Below are 17249 nucleotides of genomic sequence, written 5' to 3' on the forward strand. Positions count from 1 at the left end.
GTTGAATTAAACACTTGTGCATCACAGATTGGGGATAGCTGTGACATGAAAGTGAGAACATTATTATGCTCCTGTTTCTCCAGCAGGCCAGAGCCAGCAGCGTTTAGGAGAATGGGTTCTGGTCCCGTGGGCAGGGTGGCGCGTAGACGCAGCAGTCTGCCCCCCAGAGTTGAGTCCCTCCGCCTACTCCGGACCAGGACCCCCCAGTCCCCATCGCCCTCTCCCTCCAGCCCAGCACAAACACTGGCCCATCAGAGACGGAAAACAGCCCTATCCAGGTAAGCTGGAACCTATTGTCTACATTGTGTTATAGAAGACTGGATCGGGGTTGAATTCATTAGTCGGATTCCATTGCAAAATACTTTGTAATGCTTACACTAGGAACCAAATGGAAATAAGCGGAGGAAACGGGAAGGGCCTAAGTGAATTTGTCCAATAGAAACATTTGTTTTTGTTGCAAAACATTTTCTGTTTGGAGTAAACGGTTCCCATAACAAAATGTTTTCCAACATACAAAATGTTTTGCAATGGAATCTGACTAATGAATACACCCTAGGAATTTAACTGATATGCAGACCATGTACTATATAATAGACTGGATCTGTTTTCTAGCTTGGGGTTTAGAGTCCCAGTAACTCATTCCAAAGTGTCTTCCTGACTTGAGTTTATCTGAAGGAGGTGAAATCAGATCCGTCCTCTATTTGCATTGGGCTTGACAGATGTGATACCCGCTGACAGAAGTGTGGTTGTAGTGTTCTTTTTAATTAAAGGGATCACCACTCATTGCGTAATCATGTTATAATGACATATTATTGTTTCTCCTGGAATATGAGGTATAGTAAAGTGTAACTATATAGTAATAATATACACCCCACATCAGAGATGTAACATGGAACAGTAATCTCCTTGTTGTGCAATCAGCTGTAACAACACATCCTGAACTGAGGACCCTCACAGCCCCAACCCACCATTTGAATGTGTTGTTCGCAGTAAATTATATATTGCCTTTTTTAAATGGTTTTGCACTCCAAGCAGCCAGTCCCCTGCTTTGTCTCATAATATACTCCTGTCCGGCCCACCTATGTACTGAGAAACATTACGTCAGTGTTCTGTTTCCCTGTAGCGTAGGCAGGGCTTGGGCCACAATGGTACCAAAATAAACCAGAGAGCTTGCCTCCCTATAGTGCCTACTCTCCGAAAGGTACCAAAATGAACCAGAGAGCCTACTGCGTACTCTGTCCCTGGAAGTTCATTCAGTGTCTGCAGGCATCCTGGGAAAGCCAGAAGCTCTTAGGAGGAGTGGTGGAAAATGACAGTCGGAGTGCCTCTTTATCTACATGCAGGCCAGACCAGTGCAGTGTCAGCTCCCTCCCTCCATAAACTCTGATCAGCACTACAGAGCAGATGTATTTATAATCGGGCACCTCTCTGGCAGCCCCCCAGAGCTCTCCCCTCTTACACACCAACCAACCTCACTCCCATTGGAAAGAACAGCCATGGTCAGAGACTGGAGCGGATGAGTCACACTCCAACTAGGAAAACGCTTGATTAGCCTTTTGGTTCAATAAAAAAAACTGTAGTAGTGAACAGATTGGAACTGCTCTATTTTGTTATAGTGTTTATATTATAATGTCTACTCTCTGGACATGTGGCCCTAAACACTGTGACTATAGAAATCCACATTGTGTTGTTGTAACCTGATGGTGAATGCTGCTCCCTCCGTTGGATGATCTGAATAATTGGTGCTGTGATGCCTTGTTAGTCTTCATGTACTGTCCATGTGATCTAACTTGACAGACAAATGTGTCGTAATTCCATCATTCCATCTGACATCTTGCCAGGGACAACCTAACTGCTAGTGAAGTGGAAAACAAGCTTGACAAGTGTTTTTCTCACCTGTACTTTGCCTAAAGAGCAGACCAAAATAGAGAGGGGTGAGTTGGTGAAAGCTCGACTCAATTTTGTCTGAAAACTAATTTCAGCGTTCTGTGTAATAGCTATTTATGTGACTGTTGGTTGTTTTCACTGAGCTATGTGGGAAAGTGTTTTATGCCAGACTGCGTGTGTTACAGAGTTCACAACCATGTGTTTCATGACTGAACAAGTTGTGCTTCCGGTTCATTCACATTGTTTTGTGGTTTTGTGACTTAACGGGTGTATGTAAATAAGACAAGTAAACCATCCCTCTCCAACAAAAGCAATTGAATTACGTAAATACAGTTGACATATTTAAGACTAACTTTATTCATGAAATGACAAGCAAAATATGTGCGACAGCTATAACTGTCTGTTTAAATTTAACAAAGACACAAGTGCCATAGACTGGCACACTTGTTTGCCTCACTGACTAGTTAGTCAGCCCCAACCACATCACTGTGTACAGTTGAAGGCGGAAGTGTACATACATACACCTTAGCCAACTACATTTAAACTCAGTTTTTCACAATTCCTGACATTTAATCCTAGTAACAATTCCCTGTCTTAGGTCAGTTACCACTTTATTTTAAGAATGTGAAATGTCAGAGTAATAGTAGTGATTTTTTTAAAGCTTTTATTTCTTTCATCACGTTCCCAGTGGGTCAGAAGTTTACAGACACTCTAAATTAGTATTTAGTAGCTTTTCCTTTAAATTGTTTAACTTGGGTCAAATGTTTCAGGTAGCCTTCTACAAGCGTCCCACAATAAGTTGGGTGAATTTTGGCCCATTCCTCCTGACAGAGCTGGTGTAAGTGAGTCAGGTTTGTAGGCCTCCTTGCTCGCACATGCTTTTTCAGTTCTGCCCGACAAATTTTCTGTTGGGGTGAGTTCAGAGCTTTGTGATGGCCACTCCAATACCTTGACTTTGTTGTCCTTAAGCCATTTTGCCACAATTTTGGAAGTATGCTTGGGGTCATTGTCTATTTGGAAAACCCATTTGCGACCAAGCTTTAACTTTCTGACTGATGTCTTGAGATGTTGCTTCAATATATCCACACAATTTTCCTTCCTCATGATGCCATCTATTTTGTGCAACAGTCCCTCCTGCAGCAAAGCACCCCCACAACATGATGCTGCCATCCCCGTGCTTCACGGATGGGATGGTGTTCTTTGGCTTGTGCAAGCCTCCCCCTTTTTCCTCCAAACATAACGATGGTCATTATGGCAAAACAGTTCTATTTTTGTTTCATCAGACCAGAGGACATTTCTCCAAAAAGTATGATCTTTGTCCCCATGTGCAGTTGCAAACCGTAGTCTGGCTTTTTTATGATGGTTTTGGAGCGGTGGCTTCTCCTTGCTGAGCGGCCTTTCAGGTTATGTCGATATAGGACTCGTTTGAATGTGGATATAGATACTTTTGTACCTGTTTCCTCCAGCATCTTCACAGGGTCCTTTACTGTTGTTCAGGGATTGGTTTGCACATTTCGCACCAAAGTATGTTCATCTCTAGGAGACAGAATGCGTCTCCTTCCAGAGCGGTATGACGGCGGCGTGGTCCCATGGTGTTTATACTTGCGTACTATTGTTTGTAGAGATGAACGTGGTACCTTCAGGCATTTGGAAATTGCTCCCAAGGATGAACCAGATTTGTGGAGGTCTATTTAAAAGTTTTAATAACTCCAACCTAAGTGTAGGTAAACTTCCGACTTCAACTGTATGTTTGTATGGGACTTGGAGGGGGATTATGAAACATACTGTAGGATATCCCTTTAGAGAGGCACAGTGTTGATGCATGGGAAGAGCAGTGTATGTGTGTCATGATATGGCCAGTGGTGATTTTAGCATGTAAATCTTGGTGGGGCAAAATTTCAAACGTGAGATGCATGCCAACAAAGCCACTACACAACACTAAACAATACATGAATTGCACTATAACGGTGACAAATGGTGCCCACAAACTGTTAGAGCCAACATAAAGCTGTCCCAACAGCGGAGTCCCAACACTTTACCACTGCTATACCTGGCTGTCAGCGTAATCTTGTCTGGCAGAGAAACAGTTTCTTCAGCCTCATTTATTGCCTTTAAAAAAACATGGCTGAAAAGGCTGACTTGCTTAAACAAATGTGTTTTATACTGACAATTCAGATGGTTAAACTATGGCATAAGAGGACGACAAGCAGATAAGCGTAATTTCGTTTAAGACATTAATGAGCGAGCAATGACAAAATTTACAGCAACAGAATTCAGAACATGCACAGTGTTTTACTGTGTTCTCCCTGTACACCAAGTCAGAACCGTAGGATAAATAAAGGGATATATTTTATTTATTTATTTATATATATATATATATATTTTTTAACCCTTTATTTAACTAGGCAAGTAAGTTAACAAATTCTTATTTTCAATTATGGACTAGGAACAGTGGGTTAACTGTTGTTCAGGGGCAGAACGACAGATTTTTACCTTGTCAGCTCAGGGATTCGATCTCGCAAACTTTCAGTTACGAGTCCAACGCTCTAACCACTAGGCTACCTGCCACCTCATATAAGCAGACAATGAAAGCTTGATGATTAAATTAAAAAAAAAAAAAACTGTTTTATAGGCTACAATTGCACCACCAAGTCAGAACATGAGGTGAAAATAGACCAAATTATTAGGGTGAGGCACACTTAGTAATACTTTCTTAGCTACGGAATACATATTTACCTGGCATATTACATAATTTATGCAACAGCATACAAGACATTTTTGGACTCACCTTGTTCTCACGTGAACATGAAGGTGGCGTGGCGGTCCCTCGTGGGCAAATTTTGTCATCAAACTTTCATAAAAATCTGCCATTCTCTGGATTTATGGCACTTTCAAAACAACTGGGAACTCAACTTTTAAAATATTTTTATATGTATTAAAAAAAGTTGAATCATGATGACGTCCGTGATCTTCAGGTCGTAGCTCAAGAACAATGGTTCCCAAACTTTTTATAGTCCCGTACACCTTCAAACATTCAACCTGCAGCTGCATACCCCCTCTAGCACCCCTCTGTCACTTCACACATCCCGGCTCATGGGAAGTGACAGCTCTTATAGGACCAGGGCACAAATAATAATATAATCAAATAATTTTGCACTTTAACTATCTTGCATATAAAACCTAATTTGTTCATCGGAAATTGTGAATTACTCACCACTGGTTAATGAGAAGGGTGTGCTTGAAAGGATGCACATAACTCTGCAATGTTGGTTTGTATTGGAGAGGGTCTGTCTTAAATAATTTTCCACTCACGGTCTGTGCCTGTATTTAGTTGTCATACTAGTGAGAGCCGAGAATCCACTCTCACATAGGTACGTGGTTGCAAAGGGCATCAGTGTCAGGATACTCTGAGAGCAGCCTATCCAGAAATTCAATTTTCACAGAAACGCATGTTGCAATTTCAATTTCAATTTTTGTTCAGATATCGGTAAGTGAAATGGAGGCAGGGCATGAAAGGGATAATGAATCCAGTTGTTTGTCATCCATTTTGGGAAAGTACCTGCATAATTGCACACCCGCACTACGGTGCTTCGCTATATCACATTTGACATTGTCTGTAAGCTTGTTCATTTGGGGCGGCAGGTAGCCTAGTGGTTAGAGCATTGATCCTAGGCCATCATTGAAAATAAGAATTTGTTCTTAACTGACTTGCCTAATTAAATTTAAGAAATTGCACACAACATCATAATGATGGAAAGACCTGTGTGTTGTCCTTGTTAATGCAGACAGAGAAGAGCTCCAACTTCTTAATCATAGCCTCAATTTTGTCCCACACATTGAATATAGTTGTGGAGAGTCCCTGTAATCCTGGATTTAGATCAGTCAGGTGAGGGAAAAAAACATCCCCCAGATAGGCAGTCGTGTGAGAAACTCGTCATCATGCAAGCGGTCAGACAGGTGAAAATTATGGTCAGTAAAGAAAACTTTAAGCTAGTTTCTCAATTTAAAAAAAAAAGGTCAATACTTTTCCCCTTGATAACCAGCGCACTTCTGTATGTTGTAAAAGCGTTACATGGTCGATGCCCATATCATTGCATAGTGCAGAAAATACACGAGAGTTCAGGCACCTTGCTTTAACAAAGTCAACCATTTTCACTGTAGTGTCCAAAACGTCTTTCAAGCTGTCAGGCATTCCCTTGGCAGCAAGAGCCTCTCGGTGGATGCTGCAGTGTACCCAAGTGGCATCGGGAGCAACTGCTTGCAGGCACGTTACCAGTCCACTATGTCTCCTTGTCATGGCTTTTGCACCATCAGTACAGATACCAACACATCTTGACCACCAAAGTCCATTTGATGTCACAAGCTGTCCAGTACTTTAAAAATATCCTCTCCTGTTGTCCTGGCTTCCAGAAGAGGATGTCTTCCTTAATTGACCCCACATAAACGTAATGGACATACCACCAGGAGTTGTGCCAGGCCCGCCACGTCTGTTGACTCATTCAGCTGTAAGGCATAGAATTTACTGGCTTCAAAATATCTCCTGCCATGAAACTGGTGCGTTGTGGAACAGTGTTGTTTGATGAAGGCATTGTCTGTCTAGTTTTTTGGGGCCTTTTCCCCCAGCATTGTCCCAGCCATATCTGCAGCAGCAGAAAGAATTAGGTCCTACACAATAGTACGGGGCATGCCTGTCCTAGCCACTCGGTAGCTCGCTATATAGAAAATGCTTCTAGCCCCTTCTTTTTAATAGTATATGTTGCCCTCCATACTTGTCTTACTACTCGAAAGTTGTCTTAATTCTCACTCAAACTCCTGTGGCTTATTTTCCAAATGTCTGCGCAAGAGTGACGGTTTCATCGAGTTGTGAGATTTAATACTTTTGCACATGTAACACACTGGCTGAGGAAACTCAACCCCAAATCAATGTAGTCATCATAAACTGGGGAAAAAGACACACCCCTTTTTCAGGACACTCTATTTAAAAGATCATTTGTAAAAATCCAAATAACTTCCCAGATCTTCATTGTAAAGGGTTTAAACACCGTTTTCCATGCTTGTTCAATGAATCATAAACAATTAATGAACATGCACCCGTGGAACGGACGTTAGGCAATTAAGGTCACAGTTATGAAAACTTAGGACACTAAAGAGGCCTTTCTACTGAAAAACACCAAAAGAAAGTTGTCCAGGGTCCCTGCTCATCTGCGTGAAAGTGCCTTAAGCATGCTGCAAGGAGGCATGAGGACTGCAGATGTGGCCTGGGCAATAAATTGCAATGTCCATACTGAGACGTCTAAGACTGCACTACAGGGCGGACAGCTGATCGCCCTCGCAGTGGCGGACCACGTGTAACAACACCTGCAAAGGATCAGTACATCCGAGCATCACACCTGTGGGACAGGATGGCAACAACAACTGCCCGAGTTACACCACGTGCACAATCACTCCATCAGTGCTCAGACTGTCTGCAATAGGCTGAGCGAGGCTGTAGTAAGGCAGGTCCTCACCAGACATCACCAGCAACAACGTCGCCTATGGGCACAAACACACCATCGCTGGACCAGACAGGACTGGCAAAAAGTGCTCTTCACTGACGAGTCATGGTTTTGTCTCACCGGGGGTGATGGTCAGATTCGCGTTTATCGTCGAAGGAATGTCTCACGGAAACATGGCTCACTCGGGATACGTTACCAGAGTCGGTACAGCCACCTGGTTTCTTCATGCATCGCACCAACAGAAACAAACATCTCTCTGGTAAGAAGGGCGGAGGTGTATGCCTTATGATTAACGAGTCGTGGTGTGATCATAACAACATACAGGAACTCAAGTCCTTTTGTTCACCTGACCTAGAATTCCTTACAATCAAATGCCGACCGCATTATCTACCAAGAGAATTCTCTTCAATTATAATTAGTCGTGTGCATCCCCCTCCCCCCCTCCAAGCAGACACCTCGATGGCCCTGAAATAACTTCATTGGACTCTATGTAAACTGGAAACCACATATCCCGAGGCTGTATTTATTGTAGCTTGGGATTTTAACAAGGCTAATCTGAAAACAAGGCTCCCTAAATTTGATCAGCATATCGAATGCGCGACCCGGGCTGGGAAATTCTGGATCATTGTTACTCTAACTTTCGCGACACATACAAAGCCATCCCTCGCCCTCCTTTCGGCAAATCTGACCACAACTCAATTTTATTGCTCCCAGCCTATAGACAGAAACTAAAACAGGAAACGCCTGTGCTCAGGTCTGTTCAACGCTGGTCCAAGCAATCTGATTCCATGCTTCAAGATTGCTTCGATCACGTAGACTGGGATATGTTCTGGATAGCATTGAACAACAACATTGATGTATACGCTAATTCGGTGAGTGAGTTTATTAGCAAGTGAATCTGTAATGTTGTACCAACAGCGACTATTAAAACCTTCCCCAATGCAGTAACCATGGATTGATGGCAGCATTCGCACAAAACTGAAAGCGCGAACCACTGATTTTAATCAGGGCAAGGCAACTGGAAACATGACCGAATACAAACAGTGTAGCTATTCCCTCCGCAGGGCAATCAAACAAGCTAAGCATCAGTATAGAGACAAAGTACAGTCGCAATTCAATGGCTCAGAAATGAGAGGAATGTGGCTGGGTCTACAGTGAATCACATACTACAAAAGGAAAACCAGCCAAATCGCGCACCCCGATGTCTTGCTCCCAGACAAACTAAACAGCTTATTCGCTCGCTTAGAGGACAATACAGTGCCACCGACACGGCCCGCTACCAAAACCTGCAGACTCTCCTTCACTGCAGCCAACGCAAGTTAAACATTTAAATGTGTTAACCCTCGCAAGGCTACCGGCTCAGACGTCATCCCTAGCTGCATCCTCAGAACATGCTCAGACCAGCTGGCTGGTGTATTTACAGACATATTCAATCAATCCCTATCCCAGTCTGCTGTTCCCACATGCTTCAAGAGGGCCACCATTGTTCCTGTTCCCAAGAAAGCTAACGTAACTGAGATAAACGACTCTCGCCCCGTAGGCACTCACTTCCGTCATCATGAAGTGCTTTGAGAGACTAGTCAAGGATCATATCACCTCCACCCTACCTGACACCCTAGACCCACTCCAATTTGTTTACCGCCCCAATAGGTCCACAGACGACGCAATCGTAATCACGCTGCGCACTGCCCTAACACATCTGGACAAGAGGAATACCTATGTAAGAATGCTGTTCATCGACTACAGCTCAGCATTTAACACCATAGTGTCCTCCAAACTCGTCATTAAGCTCGAGACCCTGGATCTCAACCCCACCCTGTACAACTGGGTCCTGGACTTCCTGACGGGCCGCCCCCAGGTGGTGAGGGTAGGAAACAACATCACCACAAGGGTGTATTCTCAGCCCTCTCCTGTTCACCCATGATTGCGTGGCCATGCACGCCTCCAACTCAATCATCAAGTTTGCAGACGACACTACAGTGATAGACTTGATTACCAACAACAACAAGACGGCCTACAGGGAGGAAGTGAGGGCCCTCGGAGTGTGGTGCCAGGATGACAACCTCACACAACATCAACAAAACAAAGGAGATGATCGTGGACATCAGGAAACAGCAGAGGGAGCAGCCCCCTATCCACATCGACGGGAGAGTGGTGGAGAATATGTACATTTTAAGTTCCTTGGCATACACATCACAGACAAACTGAATTGGTCCACCCACACAAACAGCGTGGTGAAGAAGGTGCAACAGCGCCTCTTCAACCTCAGGAGGCTGACGAAATTTGTCACCAAAAACACTCACAAACTTTTACAGATGCACAATCGAGAGCATCCTGTCGGGCTGTATAGTACGGCAACTGCTCCCCCCACAACCGCAAGGCTCTCCAGAGGGTAGTGAGGTCTGCAAAACACATCACCAGGGGCAAACTACCTGCCCTCCAAGACACCTACACCACCCGATGTCACAGGAAGACCAAAAAGATAATCAAGGACAACAACCACTCGAGCCACTGCCTGTTCACCCTGCTGTCATCCAGAAGGCAAGGTCAGTACAGGTTCATCAAAGCTGGGACTGAAAGACTGAAAAACAACTTCTTTCTCAAGGCCATCAGACTGTTAAACAGCCATCACTAACATTGAGTGGCTGCTGCCAACATACTGACTCAAATCTCTAGCCACTTTAATCATTAAAAATTGGATGTAATAAATGTATCACTAGTCACTTTTAATCAATGCCACTTTATAGAATGTTTACATACCCTACATTACTTCTCATATGTATATACTGTACTCCATCTACTGCATCCTGCCTATGCCGTTCGGCCATTGCTCATCCATATATGTACATATTCTTATTCATTCCTTTGCGTGTGTGTGTGTGTAATAAGGGACATGTTGTGAAATCGCATTAACATCTGCTAACCATGTGTATGTGACCAATAAGATTTGATTTTAATGAGCGTTACACGAGGCCTGTACTGTGGACTGGGATCGATTTGGAGGTGGAGGGTCCGTCATGGTCTGGGGCGGTGTGTCACAGCATCATCGGACTGAGCTTGTTGTCATTGCAGGCAATCTCAGCGTTGTGCGTTACAGGGAAGACATCCTCCTCCCTCATGTGGTACCCTTCCTGCAGGCTCATCCTGACATGACCCTCCAGCATGACAATGCCACCAGCCATACTGCCATACTGCTAATGACATTTCAAAATGTATTTGTTTTTCCCCCCCCGAGTTCCCAGTTGTCTTGAACTCACTCAGATTTGCAGTTCTGAGTTAGCAGTTGTTTTGAGCGTGGCACAAATCATGCTTCATTGACAGCATGGCCAGCAAACTAGGAAAAGAGACCCTTAATCTTAGACTTCATGATGATAATTGCTAGCTATGACTTTGAAAGTATGATGTTGACATTATCAGTCCAATCAAAGCTACTGTAGATATGTGATTTGATGTAATCTGTGGCCAATGACCTTGAGCCTTCTTGGGTGGGCACCTCTAATGTAACTATATGGCAGCACCCAAGGGGCTTGCATTTTCTAGCTCTACCCTTTGACTTGGCGGTGACGTAATGTCCTCATAAGTGACTGAACACTGAGCCAATCATGGCGCAATGCTCTGTATTTTCTGCTGGGTTGCACCACCACCACAGAAAGCACTGAGCTAGGCTGAAACACCTGCATTTTGGAGCTGCCTTACTCAAGAAAACAACAGAGACCATGTTTGTATGCGGCTTTATTAACTCAATTATATATCTCTTTTACATTGTTTGCAAACTGATATGTGACACATTAATGCCAAAATAAGATGCAAAACAGGAAAGCCTGTATTTATTTATCTTTTGCAAAAAATGTGGGGCTCAAAACTGCCCTGAATGATGGGTCGCAACTGGATACGGCCATATGCTGCTGTTCAGAGAGGTGGAGAGGTGGGTGTCCCAGTACAGGTCCTAATCTGGTCCCAGTAGACATGGCTGGCAGGGTGACTCAGTAGTGATATGCTGCTGTTCAGAGAGGTGGGTGCCCGTCTCCTCCCTCCCCTCTGAGCACTGAGGGAGGAGAGACCGTACAGGTCTACTGGGACCAGATTAGGACATGGCTGGCAGGGTGACTCAGTAGTGATATGCTGCTGAACATGCTTTAACTCTGAACCTGATCACTCACTGTGTGTGGTTCAGTAGTTATTTGTTCAGGTGTAAGGCTTATGTAACCAACAACAAAGGGAAATGGGGCATGGGATCTATGACCAGAGCGCCAGCTATTTTGCATATATTTCAGTGGAGCTCAATGGGAATATTTGTTTTGAGATGATGCAAACTGCCCAGGACTACCAGAGCTGTTTGTCAAGAGTAAAAGCAATGATTAAACAAACTAATAGCATTTTATGGACATGTATACTCTTAGCCTCCACCGCCATGCTCCCGTAACACTGTATACAACAGTTGCCTTTAATTTTTCATGACATCACTTCTGATTTCCCAGCATTGGTCTGCTGTTCAGACTGGCTAGTGTTTCCGTGGAGACTAGGAACAGAGGGAAATCCAGACAGTGCACATGCTTGGGAAACATGATTCCATGTGAAGCTTTGCAATGTGGATGTCACAGATGGATAAGTAATCCAATAAATTGTCTACTGTAGGTTTAGATTCCTAGTTTAACAGACAAGAAGAGAAGAAACATTTATTGAATTGACTCTTTAATAACTTCTTACCAATACTTTGTAAGACTACAATGGAAGAGCATGTTGAATATCACACCCACTTGTCTGTCTAGAACCCTCAATCCAACTCTCGACCTCAAAGCCAGTTTCACAGGTTTTTTTCTTCCATTGGTAGGTGCAATTAATTATCAGGTAGAACAGAAAACCATCATGCTCTGGACCTTGTTGGATAAGAGTTAAATATCCCTTCAAGAACATGATCAAAGTGTCAATGGCCTGCAGGTTAGTCAGAGCAGCAGTTAAGGTAGAGACCCTCTTAAAGGTCCTCGACCTACCAATACCTTTGTCCCAGGCAGCACACCTGTATTCTCAGCAGACACTCTTATCCAGAGCGACTTAGTGAGTGCAGTATTTATTTTTATAGACCAACCTTTGTCCATAGGTGTCTTACTTGCTGTATCATGAGAACTCATTCCAACCGAACAGACCACCCCTCCCCCTCCAAAGGGACAAGAATGATCAAATATGTGTGTTTGTGTATATATGCCTTTATTTAGCTATTGTGGGAAAGTCCTACTGCTGAGTCATTCATTGACCAGGAAAAGATTTTGTGAAAGTCCCCTCCCTTTTGTGGTTTCTGCTGCAGTGAAATTGAATTTAAATGATGCATGCTGGGTGTCTGCTTGAGCAGAAAGACAAAAATTGCCCCCTTTGTCCAAAGTGGTGACGCTCTCCTCGTGGCTGTAGGAGAACTGTAGAAACCACCATTCTGCTACATGACAGCTAGCCTAAATGCTTCAGTAGAGCAAGTAGCCATTGTTAATGGAGTTTGAATGTCAATCACATTATATGGATTTCAAATTATTTTCTTGGCAAAGGAATTTCTTGGCGTTGTAGCTAAACCAGATCCTGTTGTAATGTTGATCTCAGTATATCAACTTAGCACACTAATCTAGAGTAGTAGACTTTCACATGCAGCATAGATTCTGCTCTGATAATCCTTCATAGAGGTCCCAGGAGCTGAAAGTTAATATGGGTGTGAAGGATTGCATCTGATCGCCACAGGTCTGTTTCACCTGTAGCCCTGCCATCAGCACCTGTGATCGCTCTACTGCACTCTCACCCAGCCATTCACAGGCTTTCACGTCCAGGTCCCACACGGCCAGTGTTGCGCTAGAAAAGGCCTCTCGGTATCACTGACAAAGGTGGCTTTGTTCACAGCAAGATGCAATATTTGCTCCTCATTGTGGCACTCTTTCGAGTCCTCTGGTTCTTTTGACGCATGTAAGACTTTGTGTGTGCCGTAGCAACCTCTGACATTACAAGGTTATGCTGAACTCCGATAAGATATCTTCTGGAGTTATATTTTATTATCACTGGGCAAAAAAGTATTTAGTCAGCCACCAATTGTGCACTTAAAAAGATGAGGCCTGTAATTTTCATCATAGGTACACTTCAACTATGAGACAAAATGAGAAAAAAATAACATTGTAGGATTTTTAATGAATTTATTTGCAAATTATGGTGGAAAATAAGTATTTGGTCAATAACAAACGTTTATCTCATTACTTTGTTCTATACCCTTTGTTGGCAATGAGAGGACTAGTTAACTGTAAGGTTGCAAGATTGGGTCCCCCGAGCTGACAAGGTAAAAAATCTGTCGTTCTGCCCCTGAACAAGGCAGTTAACCCACTGTTCCTAGGCCGTCATTGAAAACAAGAATGTGTTCTTACCTGACTTGCCTAGTTAAATAAAGGTGTAAAAGAAAATCAGCCAAATCGGTGTCCAAAAAAAACGATTTCCGATGGTTATGAACTTGAAATCGGCCCTGATTTAGACTGGACCAACCTCTCCGGCTCTATCAGACTTAATCGGCTCTGACAATGACAGCTAGCCTAATGCGATGGGCAGCAGCTGTTCAGCACACTGCAGGCCACATAAAAACACCAGACTTTTTATCACCTCAAATTAAGATGTTTTTACTACATTGGGGGAGGGGGGGGGGCTAGAGCTCAATAATGGGGTGACAATATTTGAAAAAGGCATTGTAACGTTAAAGATTTTAATCCCGACGTGTATGGCGCTTGGTGCATGTGCTGTTATGCATGTCTCCATCACCACTCTGGGGATGTTTAGCTGTATGTATGAGTGTGAGTGTGTGTGTGTGTGTGTGTGTGTGTCCTTAATTCTTTATCAGATTAGCTCTAAATATAGCATGATCAAGGCCATATCAGACTATGCTTTTCATGAAGTGATTTTAAATGAGGCTACAGTATAATACAGTTGTCTATGTTCATTAATGTGGAGGACTAGAGTACTCCTCTGGGGCAGAGTTGTAGTAGTACTTCGGGCCCTGTGATGTTCTGTAATCCAGCTCCCACTGCATGGTTTCCTAGGAGACCTGTTGCGAGCAGCTCAAGGCTCCATCACTGAGCCTCATCTGCAGTCCCCCTCCGGACCTTCACATGAAACCCAAACCCCAAGTGTCACAGGCTCTAGCGCCACAGCTTTTTCACCAATGCCCCCAATGCAGCAGTATTAAACCGTCATGATAATTAACGTCGCACAGACATTGTGTTCATCTTTTAGAGGAGTCTGGGGGACATTGTTGCTGTCTGAAATGTCTCATTCCCCCTCCGCTCTCTGACTGTTTGTGCCCCTCGGTGTTTTGACATCTGGGCATTGAAGGTTCCATACAGAAGCCTGGTGTGGAGTCTTTTTTTGCGTGAGAAATGAAAAGTGCTCTTAGAGCCCGAGGAGGGAGAGTGCTCCAGCAGCAGGCAGCTCTGTGCTTTTAGTGCTCTCTTCCTGTTTTGTTTTTTTCTCTTCTTTCCCTGCGGAGGAACTTGAAAAGCCCTTTTTAAAAAACAACTCATTCCTTTGACCTTTACTGGGGCAATTTATTTTAACATTGGGCTACAGAAACAGCCGCAACACTTTAAGTGCAAGTCTTTTCAGTCGGTTTTGTTTCGGGATGTCAACGTGTGTTTTGTCCACGTCTACATTTATACTCTGAACATTTTAGAAAAATTCATTTTCAGAATAACTTGTTTGCTCAACAAACCAGATCTCCAGTCTCTTTCAGTATCTAGACTTAGAAAAATGTTTTGTGGCTAGCTTCAGTTGAATGCCGTTTGAAAGAGCAGGGGTGCAGCGCCACAACCCCCAGTCCTGTCAGCGCCACAACCCCCAGTCCTGTCAGCGCCACAACCCCCAGTCCTGTCAGCGCCACAACCCCCAGTCCTGTCAGCGCCACACCCCCCCAGTCCTGTCAGCGCCACACCCCCCAGTCCTGTCAGCGCCACACCCCCCAGTCCTGTCAGCGCCACACCCCCAGTCCTGTCAGCGCCACACCCCCCAGTCCTGTCAGCGCCACCCCCCCAGTCCTGTCAGCGCCACAACCCCCCAGTCCTGTCAGCGCCACAACCCCCCAGTCCTGTCAGCGCCACAACCCCCCAGTCCTGTCAGCGCCACAACCCCCAGTCCTGTCAGCGCCACAACCCCCAGTCCTGTCAGCGCCACAACCCCAGTCCTGTCAGCGCCACACCCCACCCCCAGTCCTGTCAGCGCCACACCCCACCCCCAGTCCTGTCAGCGCCACACCCCACCCCCAGTCCTGTCAGCGCCACACCCCACCCCAGTCCTGTCAGCGCCACCCCCCCCCCAGTCCTGTCAGCGACACCCCCCCCCCCAGTCCTGTCCTTAATCTTCTTTCACTGGTTGATAATGTATTTTTTTTACTGATCACTCACTCTCCACTTGTCATAGGGAACTGCCATCAAGATGTCACTGCCTGAATAAGACTACCAACCCCTTAAGGAACACTCAGGAGTCCCAACTCATCTGAGGAAAGGAGGACCTGCACTTGATGGTACTCTTATCACAATGCCCTCAACCCAACACGGAGGACTACAGAGTAATGTCCCCATGGAAACTTTTTAAACATCACATGCAAGATCCAACCTCCCTGGATGTCTTAGATGAATCACTGCTCATAGTTGTGAATATCATTGTCCTAGGAAGGGCCTTCTGATATGGGGCATTGCTCCATATCACCCTTCCAATGTTTGTCCTACCACTGCTACCCAGCGATTTAGCACTCGCTGGGTAGTAAGAACAGTGACTTTTCACTCAGCCCTCTGGTGCGACGACTAGGCTAAAGGTGGGATTTTCTGTGTCATATTTTAGCACTGCATGTGGGAGTGTATATTTCGTTGTGAATTCTACCTGAATTTCTGTGACGTCGCTCCAGTGGAGTTGTTTGTTGTTTTAATATATCTTGTACTCGTAGAGACGTCAATGTTTTGATTGTATAGCTGTTTTGAAATAATAAAATATTAACCCTTCTAATGGTCAGTCATTTATTCACTAAAATGTTTCTGAGGGTGGTCACATGTGGCGTCACTGCCTGCTCTTTGGTTTACATTTTTTATGAGAAACTCAACTCAATACAACTATACAAGAGATTAGAAACTTAACGTCTCTACATAGTGGTAACATTTTGTATTCTATGATGAACAGTGGTGATAGTGCCACTACTGTTGGATTTGACAGATTCTGTAATGAGTTAAATAGTTATGTTGACTAGATAAATGGCAGCCAGTCTGAACTAATGTCTTTAGGCAGCTAGTGCACCATCCATTTACATCTAGACCCTACATGTTTGACCGAGAGGAGGCTCTCATCTTGTAATGTTTTTCTCAAACTTTTCACTGCACAAACATTGTGGGTGATCATGTTGTGTGTTTTGGGAGGGTATCTGCCTCTGTCATCAAATGTTGTGAAAATCAGCCCCTGTAATTACCTGAGGTGTATGTAGGCAGCACTAACAACCACACAATTGTTCACTCTAATGGAACAGCTGTGTGACGCTTTTGTGGAAGAGGCAGATTCTACTTTCCCCTACTTATGCAACTGTCAGAAAAGCACTGTAGTGGAGAGACTGGCAGACGAACAATACAGATTTAACCTGGTTTTGTTGTGATTTAGTGCTCTTATAAATCTGTCAGCTCACAAGGAAAACTAAGTCAACTGGAAAAGCTGTGGAATGAGGAGTGTGCTTTAGGTCTTTTTTGATCCCACACACCGATATTTGGCTGGCTGAAGAAAGCGCTGTTTTATTTTGATGCGTTTTTCTCTTTTCCCCTCCAGTAGGTGGATTTAACTAGCGTTGCTCTGTGTTGATGCATGTTCTCATTCTGCTTCTCTCCT

The 17249-nt window shown here is 44.2% G+C and overlaps 1 protein-coding gene across 1 annotated transcript in view; it reads left to right on the top strand.

Moving 5' to 3' along the window:
- Positions 1–16384, top strand: part of si:ch211-266k8.4 (carabin) — a 48301-nt gene extending 31917 nt beyond the window's left edge. The window contains exons 14-15 of the mRNA XM_024379967.2: positions 84–278; positions 15807–16384. Coding sequence (XP_024235735.1) covers positions 84–278; positions 15807–15885 — 274 coding nt within the window. The 3' untranslated portion in view covers positions 15886–16384. The remainder of the gene's footprint in view (positions 1–83; positions 279–15806) is intronic.
- The last annotated feature ends 865 nt before the right edge of the window (positions 16385–17249 follow it).

This window comes from Oncorhynchus tshawytscha, linkage group LG19 (genome assembly GCF_018296145.1).
Source record: "Oncorhynchus tshawytscha isolate Ot180627B linkage group LG19, Otsh_v2.0, whole genome shotgun sequence".
NCBI classification, from domain to species: Eukaryota; Metazoa; Chordata; class Actinopteri; order Salmoniformes; family Salmonidae; genus Oncorhynchus; species Oncorhynchus tshawytscha.